We start from the raw sequence: 22,496 nt of genomic DNA, 5'->3' as shown, positions 1-22,496 counted from the left end.
AATTAGTATCAGAATAAAAACTGCCCTGGATCCACCCTAACACTGCCTAAAAGCAAATCCCGGAAGGATTACACTGATTGCAACTAACTTAACTGTGTATCAGAAAAATGTCTAACACTATTTAAAGAAATACAACAAAAATATAGCAGCCAAACAAAATTTTAAGGAATGCAAACAACAGGAGAATACGACACACAACCAGAAAAAGATTAATCAACAGGAACAGAGTGAGATCTGACAGATGATGATATTAGGAGATAAGAATTTAAAGCAGCTATCCTAAATCTATGTGCTATGTTCAAGAAGGTGGAGGAAACATAAATGTGATGAGTGGGGAAATAGAAGGTATTTTTTTAAAGACCCAAAGGAAGTTCTGGAGATTAAAATATAATATATGAAGTAAAAATACACTAAAAAGAATGCACATCAGATTAAACATTACAAATAAAAATATCAGTGAATTTAAAGATGTAGCAATAGAAATGATCTCAAATGAAGGAAAGAGACAAAAACAACTGAAAAAAATGAAGAGAATATCAGTGACCCGTGGAACAATATCAAGTAGTCTTACATTTGTATACCTAGAGTTCCAGAGAAGAAGGGGGAGAGATGAGATATAAAAAAAATATGAAAAATAATGGTGTTAAATTTCCCAAAATTGATGGAAACTATAAATATACAGATTAAAGAGGAAATATAAAGAGAACCAGACCGAGTCATATCAAAATCAAATTGCTGAAAACCAGTGGAAAAAGAAAATCTTAAAAGCAGCTAAGGAAAAAAAGACAAATTATATATGGAGAAAGAAAGATAAGAATGATAGTAGACATCTCATGAGAAACTATGTAAACTACTAATATGATAGTATTATAATAATGAAAGAAAATCACTGTCAACCTAGAATTATATACACAGTAAAAATATCTTTCAAAAATAAAAGTGAAAAAGAATTTTCACACAAAAGCTAAAAGAATTCATTTCCTGCAGATCTGTACTTAAAGAAATGTTAAAAGAAGGTTTTCAGCCAGAAGAATATGATCCAAGACAGAAATTCGTGTCAATACAAAAGAATAAAAAGCACAGGAAACTGTAAATATTGAGTAAATATACAGGACATTTTCCTAACTTTTGATAAAAAGATAATTGACCATGTAAATAAAAAGCAATACATTGTGGCATTTATAACATGCTGAAAAAAAATGTATGAAACCAATAACATAATGGATTGAAGGGTAAAATAAAAGTACATTATTGCAAGGTTCTCAAACTGTAACTGAAAGGGCATAATACTGATTCAGGATACATTAGGGTAAAGTAAAAATGACTTAACTAGTGAATTCTATCAAACATTTAAGGAAGAAACAATACCAAATCTATACATCTCTTCCAAAAAATTGAAGTGGAAGGAACACTTCCCAACTAATCTTTAAGAGTACAGCATTATTCTGATACCAAAACCATCCAAAGATAACATAAGAAAAGATAACTAGAGAATAATATCTCTCATAAACAAAGATCCCTCATTTAACAAAATTTTTGATTGAACAAAATCAAATCTAGCAATATTTTAAAAGGATAATAGATTATGACCAAGAGAGGTATAAACATTAGAAAATCAATGAAATCCATTATATTAACAGACCAAAAAAAAAAAAAGAATTGTATTATCATTTCAATAGATGTAAAAAAAACAAAACACTGAGTATAATTCAATGCTTATTCCTAACAAACCTTCTTATCAAACTAGATCCAAAAGAAAACATCCCACTAAATGGTGGAAGACTTAAGATTTACCCTCTAAGGTCAAGACAAAGAGGAGGGCTCTCAGCATCTTTATTAAATATTTTATTGCAGGTTCTAGCCATAGATATAAGGCAAGAAAAGAAATAAACGGCGTTCACTTTGGAAAGGAAAGAAGTAAAACTACCTTTATTAACAGCATGATTGTCCATGTAGAAAATCCTGAGAAATCTACATAAAAAGCTAATAGAATTAATAAGTGAAGTAAGGTCATAGGATATAGGATAAATATACAAAAATCAAATGTATTTCTATATGATACCAATGAACTGAAACTTAAAATTTAAAAAGAACAACAGCATCAAAAATATAAACTATTTAGGAATAAATGTAACAAAAAAACTGTAATATTTGAACTCTGAAATTCACAAAACACTGTTGAGAGAAATTAAAGACTATCTAAATAAATGCAGCTATGCTTATGGATTGGAAGACTAAAAATTGTTAATTGTAGATTTTCAAGTTGATCTATAGATTTAGTGCAATTCCACTCAAAATACCAAAAAGTTTTTCTGTAGAAATTGACAAGCTTCTTCTAAGTTTATACAAAAGCACAAAGATTGCAGAAGAGCGAAAACAATTTTGCAAAAGAAGAACAAAGTTGGAGAAAAATCATTAACTGATTTCAAGACTTACTAGGAAGCTATTATATAATCAAGTCACTGTAGCACTGGCAAAGGAGAAGTATGCAGATCAATGAAATAGAGTCCAATAAGTAGAAAACATATTTATGGTCAATTGATTCTTGACAAAGGTGCCAAGGTAATTCAATGAAAAAAAGATCTTTTCAACAGATGGCTCTGGAACAACTGTATAGGCAAACACCAAAAAATTATCGTTCACCCACCCATACTATAAACAAAAATTAACTTGAAATTAATTAATTCAAGGTATATGAAATAGATCATATACCTATCAATACATGTAAAAGTTCCAACTGTAAAATCTCTAGAAGAAAGCACAGGAGAAAATCTTGGGTTAGGCAAGGACTTCTCAGGACACCAAAAATATGAACCCTAATACAAAAAACAGATGAAACCAAAATAGAAAAAAATAGATTAAATGGATTTCCATCAATATTTGTTCTTTAAAAGACAACTGAATTGCTTTGCTGTACACCTGAACCTAATACAATATTGTAAATCAACTATACTCCAACATATAATAAAAATTAAATTAAAAATATAAAAAAAAACAAAGTAAATAAGCAACAAGGATACATTGTACAGCACAGGGAAATACAGCCATTATTTTGTAACAACTTTAAGTGGAGTATGATCTATAAAAATATCGAATCACTATGTTGTACACATAAAACTAATATACTATTGTAAATCAAGCATACCTCAATAAAAAATTTTTAAAAACACTCATAAATAAATAAAGTGATGGGTTACATGAGAAAAAAAAAAAGACACCATTAAGAAAATGTAAATGCAAGCACAGACTACTAGAAAAAATGTTCAAAACATAAAATTAAGACTTGTATCCAGAATATACTAAGAAACGCTTACAACTAAATAAAAAAAGACAACCAATAAACAATGTAAAGAGGTTAACAAAAATTTGCACAGATATTTCACCAAAGAAGATTCAGAAATGGCAAAAAAGCACATGAAATGATGCTCAACATCTTTAGTCACTGGGGAAATGCAAAGTAAAACTACAGTGGAGTATCACTATATACCCATGAGAATGGCTAAAATTAAGAGACTAGTAATGTTAAGTATTGTTATGAATACTGAACAAATGGAATTCTCATAGATTATTGAAGGGAATAGAAAATAGTACAGCTATTTCAGAAAACAGTTGAGTAGTTTCTTGTAAAGTTACACTTACCATACAACCCAACAAACCTACTCCTGGGTATGTACCCAAGATTAGAAAACATATCTACACGTAAAGATTTGTACCTGAATATTATTCATAATAGTCAAAAAGTAGAAATGATCCAAATGTCCATCAATGGTAAATAGATAAACATACTGTGGCATATCCATACAATGGAATACTACTCAGCAATAAAAAGTAATAAACTAATAATACACTCAATAATACAGATGAATTTCAAAAGTGAAATAGCCAGTCATAAAAAGCTATATACATTCCACTTACAGGAAGTTCCAAAAAAAGCAAAATTCCCAGAACAAAGAGTAGGTTAGTGGTTGCCAGAATCTAGGGGTGATGGGCATGTTCTCTACATGACTATAGTACAGTTACATGATTGTATACATTCGTCAAAATTCACTCAATTGTACAGTTTAAATCCGTGAATTTTATTGTGTAAATTATGCCTTAATAAAGGCACTTTAAAATTAAAAACAAAAAAACAAAAAAATCTTAAAACCTAAGAATGCAAATCTGCAAAAACACTGCTTTTCCTCTTATTTAACAAGAGTAGTTCAGCAGACATCTTCACCAGAACCACATCATATAGCTAACGAACACTAATCGAATACTCAGGTACTAACAATGCAGGAAAGTAAATGTAAACATATTCTAGACATTTGAAGTCATTCGTATTACAAATTTTTTAAAAGATACATAGTTCTCAATTCTTTATCAACATTTCCTATCTTCCTAACCCCATCCAGTCTTGTGTTTTTTAATATAACCATTGAATTGGAGAAATCAATTAAGAATTGAAAGAAACTATTGTTTTCAATTCTGAAGGTATGAACCAAAATTAATTTAAGAAAATCTTCTTGTCATTTGTTTTGAACAAAAAAAGGTTCTAAAGATACAGAAAGGAAATCATGAACTGCCTAGCTACATGCCATCAGTGAATGACCTATTAGGTTTAAAACACCCCAAGATGATAATAACCTAAAATACCTGGCAAGCAGGAAAAAACTAAAATATTTACTCAGTTTGTCAGCTTCTATTTATATCTAGAACAGAGGCCATGATTAGTCACTTAAAAACAATTATTTTATAATTTTGTTTAAATATGTAACATCAGATTTGCTACAAATCCTTGATACTCTACCTTTCCTGAGGATGGAGGAGAAGGACTAGCACAAGGACTTTGATAATTATTGCTGTCTGTATTCACAGAAGACTGATCTGACCTGTCATCAGTGCTTCGTTTAGGATGTAAAATTCCTCTATCTTTGTACTTCTGAGGTGGGTGCAGTGCTGGAGATGGTGATTTCATCAATACTCTTGAGTGAAAATGAGAAAGCAAAGATCAGTTATACATAAGTTCATAATACAAAGCACAGTCCATTTCAAACCAAAGCTCCAATGACACTTTGATTTATGGAATAGTATTTAAAAAGGCAATTTCATTCTTCAATTACATTTAGATGAAAGAGTTGTATTATTACCGTATACTTACAAAAACAACATTTAAAATAATACAAAAATACATTTAAAACAACCTATAAAAATCTTTAACTTAATATTAAATACCCAAGTATTATTCCCTTACAAAACTCCTAATCTCTTTTAATGTCAGTCCAGGAGAAGTCCTTAACAATTATAATGTCTTATATTGATGTTTAATGTCTTTTAACATTATAAAATTAATTAAATATACCTGTGCTAATGGCCTTTACTAGAATATCACTGACTCCGCTTCCATTCCACTTTCATATAATATCGTAAAGCCAAATACAATAGATTTCAAAAGCATACTAAAAATTACAGTATGGTAAAGTGGAAATAAGACAGGACTAGAGTCAGGAGAGAAGGTTTTTGGGACAGTACTAAATTTACAACTAACGAGGCAGGTGATCCTGGACAAGTCTTAATTTATCTGAGTTTTAATTTCCTTACCTGTTAGATAAAGGGAGTAAATTAGATAAACGCTAAGATTCTTCTGTTTTAAAATTCTACCAATAAATGCAGCAAAAACGGCAGTCAGGAATTTTATAATTTTTTAAAAAGTATACATCTTAGTGGAACAACCAGACATTAAAAAAAAGACATTAAGTACTTCCTAAAGTAGTGCAATATAAAGTTCATAGCACTACCTATAAAATATTCTTGCCAAAACACTGGATCTAATCAAGCCCTGAGAGCTAATCACCATTTTCCATGAAATACATAGGGTATAGCAATAAAAAGAAACCAATACAGAATGTGGTACATCTAATACCACTGACCTCATTCCCTAAAAAAAGTCAGCAGAGGAACTAACTGCTCTAGATCACAAGAGATTCAAGAAACAAGACACCCTAATACAATGCATGAGTCCTCCCTAGATGTTGTTTCAAATAAATCTATAGTTTGAGAATTGGGGAAATGATTATTTTATTGGGACTGATAATTGGATTTTGATTATGTAGGAAAAATCCCTCTATTTTTAAGAGATGCATATTTAAATACAGAAGGGTAAAATGACATGATGTGTGAGACTGATTTTTGAAATATGTAAACAGAAAAAGAAAGGAAGCAAGAAAAACATAATTGGGGTAGATAAAGCAAATAGGTGAAAATCTTGGTAAACTACTGAAGCTGAAATATGGAATTCACCATGACATATCATTTACTTTGCTATGTTTAACAATATTTATAATAAACAAACAAAACAAAAAAGGCCAAGTCATCAATAGTACATAAACTTCCACTGAGTCTTGCAATTATAATTATTCTGCCTTCAAAACAAGTTAAAATAGCTTATCCCCACAATTTGCTTCTCTTTCAGTAAGTATCTTAGATCCAATACTATTTCGTTCAAAAATGAAATAAAATAGCTAAAACCTAAAAATATTAATGAAAATATATAATGAATAAACATCTGAATAATTAAACAACTTGATAAATGTAAAGAACCAACTTTTCAGGTTTTTTTCCCTGTCATGAATTGACGTTCAATGAATTATCAAGTTACACCTCTAAAATTCCATCATTCTTTCCCTGGCACTTTATTTACCTAAAAATTAGGTAACAGAACTTAACTGAGTGTAATACCTTATTAAAATAAAAATGATGTTTTCAATAGAACTAAATGTCTACTTTCGTGGTTTTCAATTTGATCTTTGACTCTGTGCTGTATTCTAAGCTTTTCTCTCATACTTGGCTTCCCCCCCAAAATTTCATGCACGTAGAAACAAAACATTCGTGTAAACCCTTCCAACCTAAATTTTTATTTAAGAGGAACAAAGAGTTCTGATAACTCATTTATATCTCATTTTTCTTATAGAAAAGATATGTTTATTCTCTGTAAATGAGCAAGTTATTATTTAGAAAATGACAATAAAAATTGGTTTAATTTTAAGGTGGGATGTGGGTAACTTCTATTTTTAAATAGTTTCTTAAACTTTTAAAAAATAGTTTCAATAAAATGCTTTTATTAAAAGAAATTATCTAATCTATATCTTGCCATGCTAGCATGAAAACTCTAACTATAACTCCCTTTTCTCCAAGAAGTAATCCTAGAAAGATTATAACTTCTCCACTCAAAAATAAATCTTCCTAAGAGTCCTCATTTTATTCCTCAACAAGCTACATCAATTCCAGGCCTTATCTATTAATGCTACCAAAAGTCTAAAAGTGGATGAAATTCTGTATCTCACTGTTCAACAGACAAGAGAATGAAGAATGCAAGGCTACAACTTGTAAGGAAAGGAAAATGGTAGACACTGGTATCACAGGTGGAGAAATGAATTTATAAGATAATCAGTTTCTAAAGCATAACTAATATTACACTTTATAATTCTGATTTTCTTCTTCTGTATTTCCAAATTTTATTAAATGAGTATGTCTTACTTTTATAAAGAAAAAAAAAATGAAGGGTTTTTTTCCCTAAAACTGTATGTGTGTAGTATGTGTGTATGTATATAGACACATATGTGTGTAAAAAGTCTCTGTGAATATAACAGGTTTTTTACACATTAGTCTATAAATAACTCTACCACATAATTTCTATGCAAATGTATTCTCACATTCTAAACAATCATTGTTCAAGTAAACTTTTAGAACACTCTTTTTAGAAAGTGAAGCGTGTCTAAGTAGAAAATGTGTTTTTTTACTATTTTCCTTTCACTTGGCAGTGTCTACATCAGAGAAAAAGGTTCAGGGATGCATATTACGAGAAGGTTCTCTAAGCAATTGGTTAAATTATTCCTAAAATGTAATATATGAAGAACTTGGAAACCACCATGTATTATTCCTTTTCAACTGAAGTCTTAACTGATAACATGCTTTTATGCTTCATTCAAATAAGTAAAATCTGATCAAAAGAAGGCAGGTACTATATACTCCATCTGATCCTTGAAAAACAATAAGCACTACAAATCTTTTATGTTTCCATTGTTCCTATTTTCAGGTTTTTAACAATGAAATCATATTCTTATCACAGAGACTATCTACCATACTGCCAAAATTAGCATTCCAAGCAAGAATTTTGTCTCTGTTATCAATTCTAACCTGGTTTAAAAAAAAAAAAATTAACTGATATAAAGAAATTTAAATTTGATTCTAACAAATATTTTTACAACCAGAAATATTTCTGCATCATGACCAACAATTCATTATAACCACTATTATACCACCAAATACATTTTTGGATAAATAATTCAATATAAGAGCTCTCATTATTATTACTAATCATATAATAAACAAAAAAATCACATCTAATTGCCGAATGCTAGAAAGGATAAAAGAAGTTAGCTAAACTAAAAAATTTTGCCAAGACAGTAAATTTATTTACTTTTTTAATATATGTATGCCTCCCCTCAATAAAATGTAAACTCTCTGAAGAAAGAGATTTTTATCTGTCTTACACATTGCCATATCCCTCACACTAAGAACAACAGGCATTCAATGTGTCCCTGTATGAATGAATGAATAAAGTATTTTTCTGTAGGAATACTAGTCAGTGTTATTAATATCTAGGTAAGGCTTGTGGGGAGGCTGTTCTTCTAAATGGCCACAGCCAACACTTCTCGTTGTGAAGTATCTAGGAAAGATATGGCTTGACATATATCAACTAAAATACATAATAAAAAATGTTGCTATCTTTTTCTCAGACCCTAAATTTGTAAATTCTGGAAATTAAACATTTTAAGCTTTTCCTGACAAAAAAATTTCCTTGTTAAATAACTCAAGACCCCAGGAGCTTGAAATCCTTAATATTATCTAACACTTGAAAGAGTTATCTTTTGAAAGTAACTCTTCCTATTTTATTGCGACCTTTTTGTGTATCTTAGATTATAAGAAAGTAATTTTAAAATATTATAAAAGCATGTGATTCTATGATAAATAACTATTTTCCTAGAGAAAATATCTCGTTTTGATAAAATGTTATGAATTTACCTTTCTGCAGTAGTAGACTCATCAGAAAATTCAATATCTGCTGAAATTTTCCTACTATTATTTGACCTCCAAGATGATGCCAAAGGAAGTTCTTCTGAAGACATAGGCCTTGGCCTTTGGCCAATCCCAGATGGTTGTTGTAAACCTGCAGACTGTTCTTCAGTGCTTAAAACAGCTATAATTGCTCTTATGGTAGCATCATCAACTTGGGACCAAGGTTTGGATGGAGCTCTCATTCGGCGTAAAAATAAGCTATGCCACTTCTGTCTAAGCTGCAGCAATAAACTGGCTGCCTATAATAAAATGGTTTCTTCAGTTCAAATAGATACAAGCAAAATATCTATCACACTTGCAAGACAACTATTTGTTTATTAGTTAAGGTCTAAAACTGTTTCCAAAGAACATGTTTTACATTTCATATCATTTACTATCAATTTCAGTCTTTCTGTTGCATGAAAGAAATAAAATTTATTTACCATTTTGAGGCACTAGAGACCCAAAATCAAATGAAACACTCCAATGAGAGAGAAAGTAAACAATGTGTGGTAGAGTGTGATTAATACTGGAAAAGTAACAGCAGGGTAAATAAAGAAAAATACATTTAGTTCCATTCATACTTTATTTTTACTGCCAAATGATGATGTCCATAAGGCAGCTGAATTCATAGGTCCAGAGAAAAGCTTAAGCTAGAGATACAGATAAGATGTACCTGGAAGTTATCAATGCATAAATGGTTACTAAATCTACACATAGAGGTAAGGTCCTTAGAGATTGTGCAGAGACAGAAGAACAGAGTAAAGAACAGACTACTAGAGAACATCTAACATTTAAGGCACAAACACATACAGAAGAGTTAGTGAAAGAACCTAAGACGGAATGACCTCTCTAGATAGAAGAATCAGGAAATAGTAATGTCATAGAAACTAGTGACAAAGAAGTTAGGACAGGGGTGAGGAAGAAAAATGGGGAAGGGCAGAATCAATAAAAACAAGGGTATGGACAATAGTTAAATATGAGAGAAAGGTCAAATTTATCAAGGACAGCAGGCTGGCTTTGATAACCTGGAGGAGACAATATTGACCTTGGCAAGCACAGTTTCAGTGAAGTGAAAGATCGATGGGAATGGAAATGAGACTGCAGTAGGTTGAAGTGATAAATGAATGTATGGCAAAAAAGTAAACCTAGCCAGTATTGACTTTTAACAGTTGATATTGTCCCAAAAAAGGATATAGAATGATCTTTAAAAGTAAAGATGGAATTAAGGGAAGGCTTTATCAAGAAAAATTTTAATTTGAAAAAAAACATTCATCTTTCCTACTCCAGAGAAATATGAAAAGAGAAAACAGGATGAACTCACACCTTTCCCTTATAAACAGAGTTACATAAAATGAAAGGATTTCTTGTGTACCCAATATTCAATATTTTCTTATATACACAAAAATATTCAAATATTACCATGCTCAAATACTGAGCCACACCTAGATTTTTCAAATCCTCTAGAGAATAAACCCCAATATGGCAGAGAATGTATGAAAACTGAAAAACAAGCTGTATTCTCTCATACTAAGGGCTCAATTTTAAAGATATAATTTTCATCACACTGTGTATCAATTCATACAACTGAATAAAAGAAATCTATCACACTACTAAAAAGCAACTTACCTCTGGCTCTAGTTTGAAATTGAGCCACTCATCAAGTTTTAAAGCTGCCAAATTAGCAGTAGTTCTGTCTTCCATTTCACTATCACTACTGTCATTAGGAATACCATCTGCTGTTCACACATATTGAAAGGAAAAAAAATTCACTTTTACTATCTTATATCACAGACAAAATAGTAAGTCAATATAGATACTCTACATTTACACAAATCCTCCTGATATACTAACAATTTGTGTGGGGAGTTCTCCAAACACAACAGGTCACAAATTAAAACTCAGTATCTGGCCATTGTTTATTTCTCTACTCAAATTCTAAATAAAAGAATTTTTCAAATTTTGTCAAGAACCCTCTTCTTTTTAATATCATTTACTAGCTGATGATTTCCAAATTTGTATTGCTAGTCCAAACTTTTTCCCTGAGCTCCAGATATGGATAATAAATCCACTGACTCAAAAAGAAAAAAATCTTACTTAGGATTCCTTAGCCATCTCAAATTTAACATGTCTAAGAGGACCCCTGACTTCCCTACACAACCTGCTCCTCCCAGTTTTCTGAATCTCAAATAAGTGGCACCAATTATTCAACTAGCTATCACAGCCAAAAACCCAAGAATTAATGATTCCTCCCTTTCACTCACCACCCACATTCGATCCAGCCATTACTAGTACATCCAAAATAATTTTAAATTTATTTTTTTTCATATCAGATGCCATCACTGTAGTTCTGAGCCATCATTATCTATCATAAGACCACTGCAAAAGCCTCCTACCTGCCTCTTCTCTTCCGTCCTTGCTCCTTCAAGCAATCCATTCTCACAGCCAAAATGATTTTTTTTAACATAAATCACACCATGTTACTCCCTTCTTAAAACCCTTCAACGGTTTCCCTTGCATTTTCCTTTACAAGTCCATGTCTTTCTTTCAACCTCAGATCATCCCACTCTCACCTTGATCACTATGGTCCCAATCACACAATCTTTCTGTCTGTTCCTATATCATTTCCTAGTGCAGAATCTTGGTCCTCGACATCTTCTCCTACCTAGAGCATATTTCTGCATCTTCACATGGCTGATTTCTTCTCATACTTTAGAGCTCAGCTTAAATCTCATCTCCTCAGAGAAACTTGTCTAAGGTCCCTTTCTAAAGTAGGTCACTCCTAAGGAGACCCTCTTCATTTTCTTCAAAGTACCATGCATGTTATTTACTTTTTTGCTATATGTCAACACCCACTAACAGGTGAACTCCTGAAGACAGAAATACTTTGTATATCTTGTTTTCTGTTATATCCTCAATGCCTAGCACAATAACTGACATGTAATAGTTGCCCAATAAATATTTGCTGAATCACCAAATAGCAAAAAATTGGAAACAATCTAGATGTCCGACTATAAAGGAACATTTCAAATGCATTATGTCACTATAATGTGATAGAATATTTTCCAGCCATTAATATGAAATATTAAAAATGTTTTTTATATTTTGTGAAATGAAAATAGCAGAATATAAACAGTATGGGTAAAATAACCTAAAATATGTAAACATACAGAAAAAAATGTATAATATTAAAAAGTGTTTGCGTAAGGGTAGTGGGATTATGGGTAACATTTCCTTTAAACAATTACTTTTTTGTTTTCTTTTTAACATCTTTATTGGAGTATAATTGCTTTACATTGTTGTGTTAGTTTCTGCTGTATAACAGAGTGAATCAGCTATACATATACATATATCCCCATATTCCCTCCCTCTTTCGGCTCCCTCCCACCTTTCCTATCCACCCCTTTAGGTGGTCATAAAGCAAGGAGCTGATCTCCCTGTGCTAAGGGGCTGCTTCCCACTAGCTATCTATTTTATATTTGGTAGTTAAACAATTACCTGTTTTTTATGTTAAACTATCATTTAAATTCAAGTGGAAGAAAAAAACAGACTATCAACAAGTTTAATCAAAAATGCACAAATGAATATCAAGTTACCTTAGAAATCAATTTCAAGAACAATGGTACACTTTAGTAATTTTTAATTAGTCTTAATACATCAAAAGGGAGCTAGTACCACATAAATTTTTATAATTTCAAAATTTGTTTGGTTTAGTAAGAAGAAAAAATTTTATTTCAAATAGATTTGTATTTCCTTCAATAATATATTTACCTCGAAAAGATGAAAGTTCCTGAAGAGCATTACTTGCCAACCTAGCTGGTCCACAAAATATCAATACAGTGACAGGTGTCACTGCTGAACAACATCTAATATTAGCTATTCTATGAGCTCTGGTCATTTCATCATAAATAAGCCAATCTGTGGGCAGTGCCTGAATTGCTGCAGCTTGACCATTAGCTGGAGGAATCTATTAGGAAAATAAATTTTAAAACTGTTAAGTAAATTTATCACTTAATTTACTGGTAATACTTTTAAAATGTACAAAGTCCCTCAGCGAAATAGATGTTGTATATTAGTACCCAAACAAAAATTAAAGCAAGTCATTGGTCATGTAGTTTGTACAAAAGTCCTCAATACTTAACACATTACCTCTTCCAACTTTAAGACTCAACCAAAATATTGTTCCAATGTTGAATTATACATACATAACTAATTAATTTCTTCAAGCAGGTTGGCATTGGGAGCATTTTTTTATTGATCTTCAACTATCTAAATTAGATTAGTTTTACCTCAAGGCCTAAGAGCATTCAAAAAGTTTTACCTTTTTATAGTGAGACTGACTGAGAACTGAAGTGGGATGAAACCGTACTTTTTTCTCCTTTGGCCCTGTCAATACTACATTCTCTCTGTCCACGTGGACTAAATGAGGATACATGCCTGCAACCAATGCAGCTTTAACGACAGCCCAGTTCTCAGAATTTGTGTTAACATCTCGAATGTCACCACCACCTCGTGCTCTCACAAAACCTAGAAAGAGGAAACAAACCACACCAACTTTTTCTATTGCACAAAATATACTTTTAAATTTGGGTTTTTAACAAAAAATTGTATAATCCATACAAGTTTAATGATTCAAATGCCACAATAATTCATAAAATCTCCTCTGAAAAGTTTATAATATAGTCAATGTTCGAAGAAAGTTTAAGTTTGCTTAGGCTAAAGTAAGCAGAAGATTCATTGAGGAGTTAGGGACTTCAGAAACAAATACATATTCTTGCAATAAAGTTCTTCATAAGCTGCTATCAGAAACATACTAAAATCATAGCTGAAAACCTAAACTATTCTGCTGAATGGTATTAATAAATCTTGGTTGTGACAGAAACTAATCCTGGAAGTGAAGTCAAGTAAATATAAAGTACTCTTGCTTGAATTTCAAAAGTCCTTCATATTTCCCCATATTTGAGACAACTCTGAATCCTCTGGTTCATTCCTTATATTACTTTGGCACTTCAGCTATTCCATAAATCCAGGCTCAGGTACTTTTCTTCTGTTTCCTCAATGTACTATGCCACTCAAAAAGAAATTCAAAGGAGCAGTTCTAAAATGAAATAGCAAAACTGACATTCTCTTTAAAAAAAAAAAATCAAGTGCCTTCAAGTGATTACTAGTTGTTTTATGTTCCAAAAATATAAAGGCCAGCTTTCATATCAATCTACTTAAATTTTTGTAATTTCTCTTTCATAGAGCTAAATATTTATTAATAATGATAAAATATAACAAGTACAATCTCTAAATTGATTTTTGCCAACAAATATATTATAAATGGCTCATTGCCAACAGTATCAAAAAGCATTCATATATTTCTCAACTATAGCTTCTACAATATCATTTTTTTAATCAACAAACAAAAGTTGAGGTCATGCAGAAGTCTACAAAGCAGTTCATGAACATAAGATATACAACATGATAATGTCATAAAAATAATATAAGATGGCATTAGTTAACACTAGAAATACTATAACGTATAGGCAACTCTCAGTAGTTTAAATAGGTTCTTTGGAAGAAAACTTTACCTGATGCTCTAAGTTGACCAAGCAACTGAGTTCTCATGCCTATGATTATTTCCAGAGTAGCTTGTGAAAGAAAATTCTTTTCACAAAAGGCTCGCTCCCACCCATCACTTCGAGCCTTCTGCCATGCCTATAAAAATATAATTACATAACAAGACACGTTTCTAATCACTTCTTAGGAACCAAAGTAACTGAAAATCACTACAATAACCACTCAAGGTCAATTCTCCTTTTTCTAATTACTTTATAAAATCTAAGACTATGAAAAACAAAAACAAACTCATAGATACAGAGAGCAGATTAATGGTTGCAAGAGGCGGGGGCTTAGAGGAGTGAGGAGGGTGGATGAAATAAGTGAAGGGGATCAGAAGGTACAAACTTTGAGCTATAAAAATAAATAAGTCCTGGAGACATAATATATAGCATAGTGACTATGGTTAATAACACTGTACTGTATACTGGAAAGTTGCTAAGAGAGTAATTTTTTTTCATTTTTCAACATCAACATTTATTTTTTTAATTAATTTTTATTGGAGTACAGTTGGTTTACAATGTTGTGTTAGTTACTGCTGCAGAGCAAAGTGAATCACTTATACATATACACATATCCACTTTTTTAGATTCTCTTCCCCTACAGGTCATTACAGAGTACTGAGTAGGGTTCCCTGTGCTATACAGTAGGTTCTTATTAGTTATCTATTTTATATATAGTAGTGAGTATATGTCAATCCCAATCTCCCAATTTATCCCTCCCCTCCCTCTTTCCCCCTTGGTAACCATAAGTTTGTTTTCTACATCTGTGACTCTATTTCTGTTTTGTAAAAAGTTCATTTGAGAGAAATATTTTTTTTTTTGCCTCCACTGAGCGGCATGTCGGATCTTAGTTCTCCAGTGAGGGATTGCACCTGCACCCCCTGCACTGGAAGCGTGAAGTCTTAACCACTGGATCGCCAGGGAAGTCCCTGAGAGTAATTTTTTTAATAAATAATTTTATTGAGACATAATTGACATATAACATTAGTTTTAGGTGCATAACATAATGATTTGTATTGTGAAATCATCACAACTCTAATTAACAGACTAGAGAGTAGACCTTAAAAGTTCTCATCACAAGAAAAAATTTTTTAACTATGTGTGGTGATGGATGTTAACTAGACTTATTGTGGTGATCATTTCACAATATATATAAATACTGTCATTAGGTTGTACACCTAAAACTAACATAATGTTATATGTCAATAACATCTAATTTTTTAGAATAATTTTAAAATAAAATCTAAGACTTTATGACCAAATAGAATTTATCATTTTCAATTTATACTCAAATGCTATGAAAGCCATTGAGTTTATAAAATCCCAATGAGAACAAAGTATCAGGCAACCTAAATACCTAGCTATGTAAAAATATTTACCTTTACAAATGTGCCTGCTAACTTTCCTCCACTGAAGTATGGGAGATTTTCAATTAAGCCATCATAATACCATTTATATCTAAGAAACCTGCCACTTCAGGCCTCTAAAAATAATCTTTATATCACCCTCCTAATCTGTCTGAGAATGGAAAGTAGGATTCCTAGAAATCACCTATATGTAGCATAATGGAGCTCTCTTTGAAAATGAGTTATCTTGCTTTGGAATATAACAGAAAGACAAAAGCAGTAATTTACCTTCTCTGTTTTTGAAGGAGCTGGGGAAAAAACAAAGAATAGATAGGAATTCTACTCCAAATCTCCCCCCAGTTATAATCACTCAACTGATCTACTATAATATATGGTATCTAATAGACCAAATAAATAGCAATGCATCAACCACTATTCAATAATGCCCACAAAAGACCTTATAATTACTTTTTTAATTGTATATATTGGAAAAATCCTGTATGCCTGGAAAAGAGTACTTTCTGCAAAAACACAATTTTTTAATGTATAGATACAGCCTACATTCAAGAGAATTTAAGGATAAATAACATGTCTCCCTTTTCAAGAAATAACATATTCTTCCCCCACATAGCTGAATTTCTAAATTATATATCATTTCCTTTACTCAGGTTCACTATACTTATCTTTTCTTTCCCATTTATCACTTTCCTCAGTTTCTCACTATTATTATCTTAAAATTTTTAAGTGATTTTGGGTTTTGCTTTATAAAATTAAATTCTTAACATAGTCTCTTGAGCACACAAGGAACCTACTGTAAAAAATCAATAAATGGATATTAAATTCAAGATAATTTTCTTCTAAGTTTTGTTCTATATACTTTGAATAATATACAATGTTTCTTAACTAAAATTTTAGAGCATTCCTAAACAAGATATGATTAAAGATAAGGAATTTGGGTTTATAAAAAAGAAATATATATATAAGTATAAATAAAAATAAATATATACATAGTTTTACAAGGAGAAAACTGAGAAAATGAAAGAAAAAAGTAGAGAAAAACATGATAATTTTAACATATTAACAGTTTAGGAAGGTATTTTTCTGAGCAATTAATAAAATGTGACTTTATAATGAAACAAAATTAACAGAATCATATCTATTTTTTAATTTGTTACACTTACCCTAGAAATGTGTTTAACCAGCAACATTTCAAAAATAAAATGACAATAATAGTACCTGGAATGCTCTGAGAAGTGCCATGTGGTCACTGAAAGTCCCTGCAGTGAAACGTTTCCTACAAAGCATAGCTGCACGTTTTTGAGAGGCCTGTGTTGGCAGGACAAACGGATCTCGATAGGCTAGTGTGCAGGCAATTGTAAGGATGGGATCCAGACACTTTAACACCACAGCACATAGGACCATTTTACCAAGATGTGGTTCTACTGGCAAGTCAGCCAAATGATATCCAAGTTCAGTGAGATCTTCCCATGCATCCATTGCATCTATTGTCTAAATAAAAGGATATAAAATAGAACTTGACATGACCAAAAACTGTTTAATCAAACCACATACTTAAAAATCCATAAGTAAGATACAAGAACATAAATTTTCTTTTGCTACTGTACCTCATAAAAAATATATTTTGCTTCAAATATATTACGTAAAAATGAACTATACCTACTGTGTTACTATAATTACCACGAGAGTATTATTCAAAATACATAATACGAAGATAATTTTTTTAGGTAAAAAATTAGTTAAGACATATTCTCAATTGGTTTAAATTTCAGGTAAAATGAAACTATTAAGACACCAACCTTAAGCATGTGCACAGCATTTCTTACAATTAAAGTTGGTGGAGGTTCAGGAGCTTTCATAAGGAAATCAGCAATAGGACAATTAACTGGGGCTAAGAGCTTGGTATGTAAACAAAGTTCCTGTAAATAAGAAGAGCAAATAATTTTGAAATACTGACACTTATAATTGATATTTATTTTTTTAAAAATCCTGGGAACTATAGTTTCCCAACACAGACTAGTAGAGTCTCTGATTAAAATGAACAGCAGAGCGAACAATGTCTTTCTATGAAAGATGGGCTCATACTTTAGTGCGAGAATCTTAATAACCATCCTCCATCAACAGCGGGCAATGTCTCCTCACACAGTTCTTATATATAACAATAACAGTCACTGTCCAAAAATCTTTTTTTTCCCTTTATATTACATTCTAGAATCTTTTATCCATTCAACAAATATTTAAGTTTTTGCTAGGTGCCAGGCACCATGTATCAAGTTGGAGAAAAAGAAGAGGATAGGCAGACACTGCCCCCATGGATTTTCACTGTGTGTGAAAAACAGAATAATTATATAATTAACTACTTAATTACAACTGGGATAAGTGCTATGAAGGATACAGGGAACTAAAGACGTAAACACAAGTTCAAGAAAGAGTAGGAGGAGGCAGCCATGGGAAGTGAAAGACAACTTCTCTGAGGATATGACACTTAAAGTAAGATGTACAGATTAATTAGGAATTAAACAGAAAAGGAATAAGGGGGTGGGGTTTCAATGGAGAGGGGATAGCACATATGAAGGCCCTAAGATAGAAGGAAACAAAATGTGCTTCAGAAACTGAAATTACTGGTATGAGCAGAGAGAAGAGGAAAGGCAAGAATTAAAAAATTAAAACTGGAGACACAAGCAGGAGAGATAATTTAGGCTTTTGTTAAGAACTTTGCATATCCTAAGAAGAACAGAAAATGGCACACAGGCATGGAGAAGTGGGAAGTCATCCAGGTACCTGGATGCCAAAAATATGACCCAGTGTCTCTTTAAGGTTTGGAAGCCAGCATCTAGCTCAGCACACCAGAGAATCAAATTAATGCACTTCTGATAGTTTTCCCTAGAAAGTACATAGTGTTTGGCTGTTCCATGAAGTCAGAAAACCAAAAGGAAAACAATTCATACAGGCCAGGAAATCTCAGTGAACTCAATTCCAAAACTACCAAGGTAAGATCAGCATCTTAAACTGAGATTTTGGTATAATATTTTGTACTTTAAATGATTTGTTTTCTACTTCTCATTGAGAATTTAAAAGGTGAACACTCAGGTGGTTGACAGACTCCTAGAATGTTACATTAAAAAAACAATGTATCTATAAACCATACTAAAATTCAAATGCACTCAAGTAATTCTTTTAAATTTTGGAGGTTTTTGAGTTAAATTTTCTTATACAGAAAAAAATATTAGTTATATATAACCACCCTCCATAATATATACTTTATAATTTTATTTTATAAATTGATTTTTTAAAAGCCCAATCAGTATAAGTTGAAATGGTCCCTCTCCTCCCTCACCCACAAAAAATAGCCTTTTAGATAGAGTTAAGTAAATTTCCACCTGTAATGGCATTCTCAAAAGTTCTGGAGTCTGAAATTCCAACATATTCTGGAATCGAAGTCTACTGAACAGCCGGAAACAAATTCCAGGTCTGCATCGCCCTGCCCTTAAAATTGAAACACAAAATTAAGGCTCAAACAAGGAATAAAGACTATAATAAGGAAACTGTAAAAGCAATATGATTTAGGAGACAGAACAATGAACCAGTATCAGGACATGTGAGTCTGAACCTCTACTCTGATACTGATCCCCTAACCTTTGAAAAGGTACTTCACATTTGTGGGACTCAATTATTTCATTTATAAAGTGAGATTCATGAATGACAAGTAATACTACCTGACAAGTAATACTTCTAAGACAATGGTAAAAATTTATATACTATATATATATATATATATACACACACACAAAAATAGAAGTGAGTAAAAAATAAGGCGTGAATAAATATATGGTAATTTAAATTTAATCAATTTTACAGAGCTGATACTAAGCACTGTGTTTAGGCCCACTAAACACAGAGTTGTGGAAGTTATGCATTACACAACTCTAAGGGAGTGTCATTTACCCCACGATCATAGAGACTTGCATAATTTTCTGGAAAGCACTAGAAATACATCTTGAGGAAAAGCAGTCACTTTTAATTTCATCCAAAGTCCCTGTATCAGCTAATAGCAAGGCTGAATATGCCAAGTGACAGAGATACAGAAATATCCCTATGTAGCCTCACAAAGCTCATAATCCAAAGAGACAAACCTAACCATAACACAGTGTGATACAAGTTAGAAAATCTGACATTGTTGGACCATTCCTTCCTTCATCAAATATTTCCCTCACTACATACCCATTAGCTTTCCCACCTATCCAGCCTCCTCTGAAAGATTTCTATCCTTCCCAGTTCTTAAATGTTGATGTTCCTCTGAGGTCAGACCTTAGCCCTTCGCTCTCCTTATTCTGCTCTCTCCCAAGTGATATTAATAATCCTCCTAATTTCAAGTTCCGTCCACCTAGGTCTCCTTATCCTAATTCTAGACCTATATTTCAGAAGGCTCTTAGCTCCATTTGGATTTTCCACAGTCAACTCAAACAACACAACCAAAAATTCATTCTCCCCACATAACCACGCTTCACATTTTCCCCGACAATAGCACCACCATCCACAAAATTTTCATAGAAACCTGTAAGACATCCTTCATTCCACTCTATTCCTTAACCCCCACCCCCTGGACATACAATCACCAATATTACTCTCCTGGATATCTCTTGAATTAGTTACTTACAGGCATACCTCAGAGATATTTCAGGTTCAGTTCCAGACCATGGCAATAAAGCAAACATTGCAATAAAGTGAATCACAAGAATGTTTTGGTTTCCTAATACACAGAAAAGTTATGTTTACACTATACTGTAGTACATTAAGCATGCAATAGCATTACGTCTAAATAAACAACGTGCATACCTTAATTTAAAAAATACTTTATTATTAAAAAACGCTAGCCATCATTTGAGACTTCAAAGTCATAGCCTCTTTGCTGGTGGAGAGTCATGCCTCAGTGTTGATGGCTGCTGACTGATCAGCTGAAGGCTGAAGGCTGTGGCAATTTGTTAAAATAAGACAATCATGAAGTTTGCCACATCAACGGCCTCTTCCTTTCATAAACTATTTCTCTGAAGCATTCCATGCTGTTGGATGGATAGCATTTTACCCACAGAACTTCTTTCAAAATCAGAGTCAATTCTCTCAAACCCTGCTGCTGCTTTATCAACTAAGTTTACGTAATATAATCCTTTGTTGTCATTTCAACAATCTTTACAGCAGCTCAACCAGGAGTAGATTCTATCTGAAGAAACCACTTTCTTTGCTCATCCATAAGAAGCAACTCCTCATCTGTTAAAGTTTCATCATGTGATTGCAGCAATTCAGTCACATCTTCAGGCTCTACTTCTAATTCTAGTTCTCCTGCTCTTTCCACCACATTTGCAGTTACTTCCTCCCTCAAAGTTATCCATGAGGGTTGGAGTCAACTTCTTCCAAACTCCTGTTTATGTTGATATTTTGACGTCTCCCCATGAATCACAAATGTTCCTAATGGCATCTAGAGTGGTGAATCCTTTCTAGAAGGTTTTCAATTTACTTTGCCCAGATCCATCAGAGGAATTACTATTTATGGCAATTATAACCTTACAAAATGTATTTCTTAACGAATAAGACTTGAAAGCTGAAGTTACTCTTTGATCTATGGGTTGAGGAATGAATGTTGTGTTAGCAGGCAAGAAAACAATATTAATCTCGTTGCACATCTCCATTAGAGTTCTTGGGTGACCAGGTGCGTTGTCAATGAGCAGTAGTATTTTGAAAGGAGTCACTTTTTCTGAGCAGCAGGTCTCAACGGTGGGCTTAAAATAGTCAGTAAACCATGTTGTAAACAAATGTGCTGTCATCCAGGCTTTGTTGTTCCATTTATAAAGCACAGGCAGAGTAAATATAACATAATTCTTAAGGACCTTAGGACTTTTAAAATGGTCAATGAGCATTGGCTTCAACTTCAAATCACCACTTGCATTAGCTCCTAACAAGAGAGTCAGCCTGTCCTAGTGGCATTTTCTTCCAAGAAATGGCTGCTTTCCAAGGAAAATCTGTTTAGTGTAGCCACCCTCATTATCTTAGCTAAATCTTCTGGATAACTTGCTGCAGCTTCTACATCAGCACTTGCTGCTTCACCTCCACTTTTATGTTATGAAGATGGCTTCTGTCCTTAAACCCCATGAAACAGCCTCTGCTAGCTTCAAACTTTTCTTCTGCAGCTTCCTCACCTCTCTCAGCCTTCACAGAATTGAACAGAGTTAGAACCTTGCTCTGGATTAGGCTTTGGCTTAAGGGAACGTTGTGGCTGATCTGATATTCTATCCAGACCACTAAAACTTTCTCCACATCAGCAATAAGGCTGTTTCGATTTCTTATCATTCATGTGTTCAATGGAGTAGCACTTTTTATTTCATTCAAGAACTTTTCCTCCACATTCACAACCTGGCTAACTGGTGCTAAGAGGCCTAGC

The 22,496-nt window shown here is 32.4% G+C and overlaps 1 protein-coding gene across 3 annotated transcripts in view; it reads right to left on the bottom strand.

Moving 5' to 3' along the window:
- Positions 1-22,496, bottom strand: part of YTHDC2 (YTH N6-methyladenosine RNA binding protein C2) — a 66,194-nt gene that overhangs the window by 5,263 nt on the left and 38,435 nt on the right. For 2 of the 3 annotated variants that reach the window (XM_082649860.1, XM_082649861.1), the window contains exons 18-26: positions 19,444-19,549; positions 17,863-17,982; positions 17,282-17,554; positions 14,670-14,796; positions 13,418-13,623; positions 12,868-13,063; positions 10,726-10,835; positions 9,064-9,356; positions 4,790-4,964 (exon numbers count right to left, since the gene is read on the bottom strand). In XM_082649860.1, coding sequence (XP_082505986.1) covers positions 4,790-4,964; positions 9,064-9,356; positions 10,726-10,835; positions 12,868-13,063; positions 13,418-13,623; positions 14,670-14,796; positions 17,282-17,554; positions 17,863-17,982; positions 19,444-19,549 — 1,606 coding nt within the window. The remainder of the gene's footprint in view (positions 1-4,789; positions 4,965-9,063; positions 9,357-10,725; positions 10,836-12,867; positions 13,064-13,417; positions 13,624-14,669; positions 14,797-17,281; positions 17,555-17,862; positions 17,983-19,443; positions 19,550-22,496) is intronic. The other variant, XM_082649862.1, reaches the window with a different exon arrangement.

This window comes from Grampus griseus, assembly GCF_964374135.1.
Source record: "Grampus griseus genome assembly, chromosome: 3".
Classification (NCBI taxonomy): Eukaryota; Metazoa; Chordata; class Mammalia; order Artiodactyla; family Delphinidae; genus Grampus; species Grampus griseus.
Note: the sequence above shows the minus strand (reverse complement) of the source record. Positions and strands in the feature narration are given on the sequence as shown.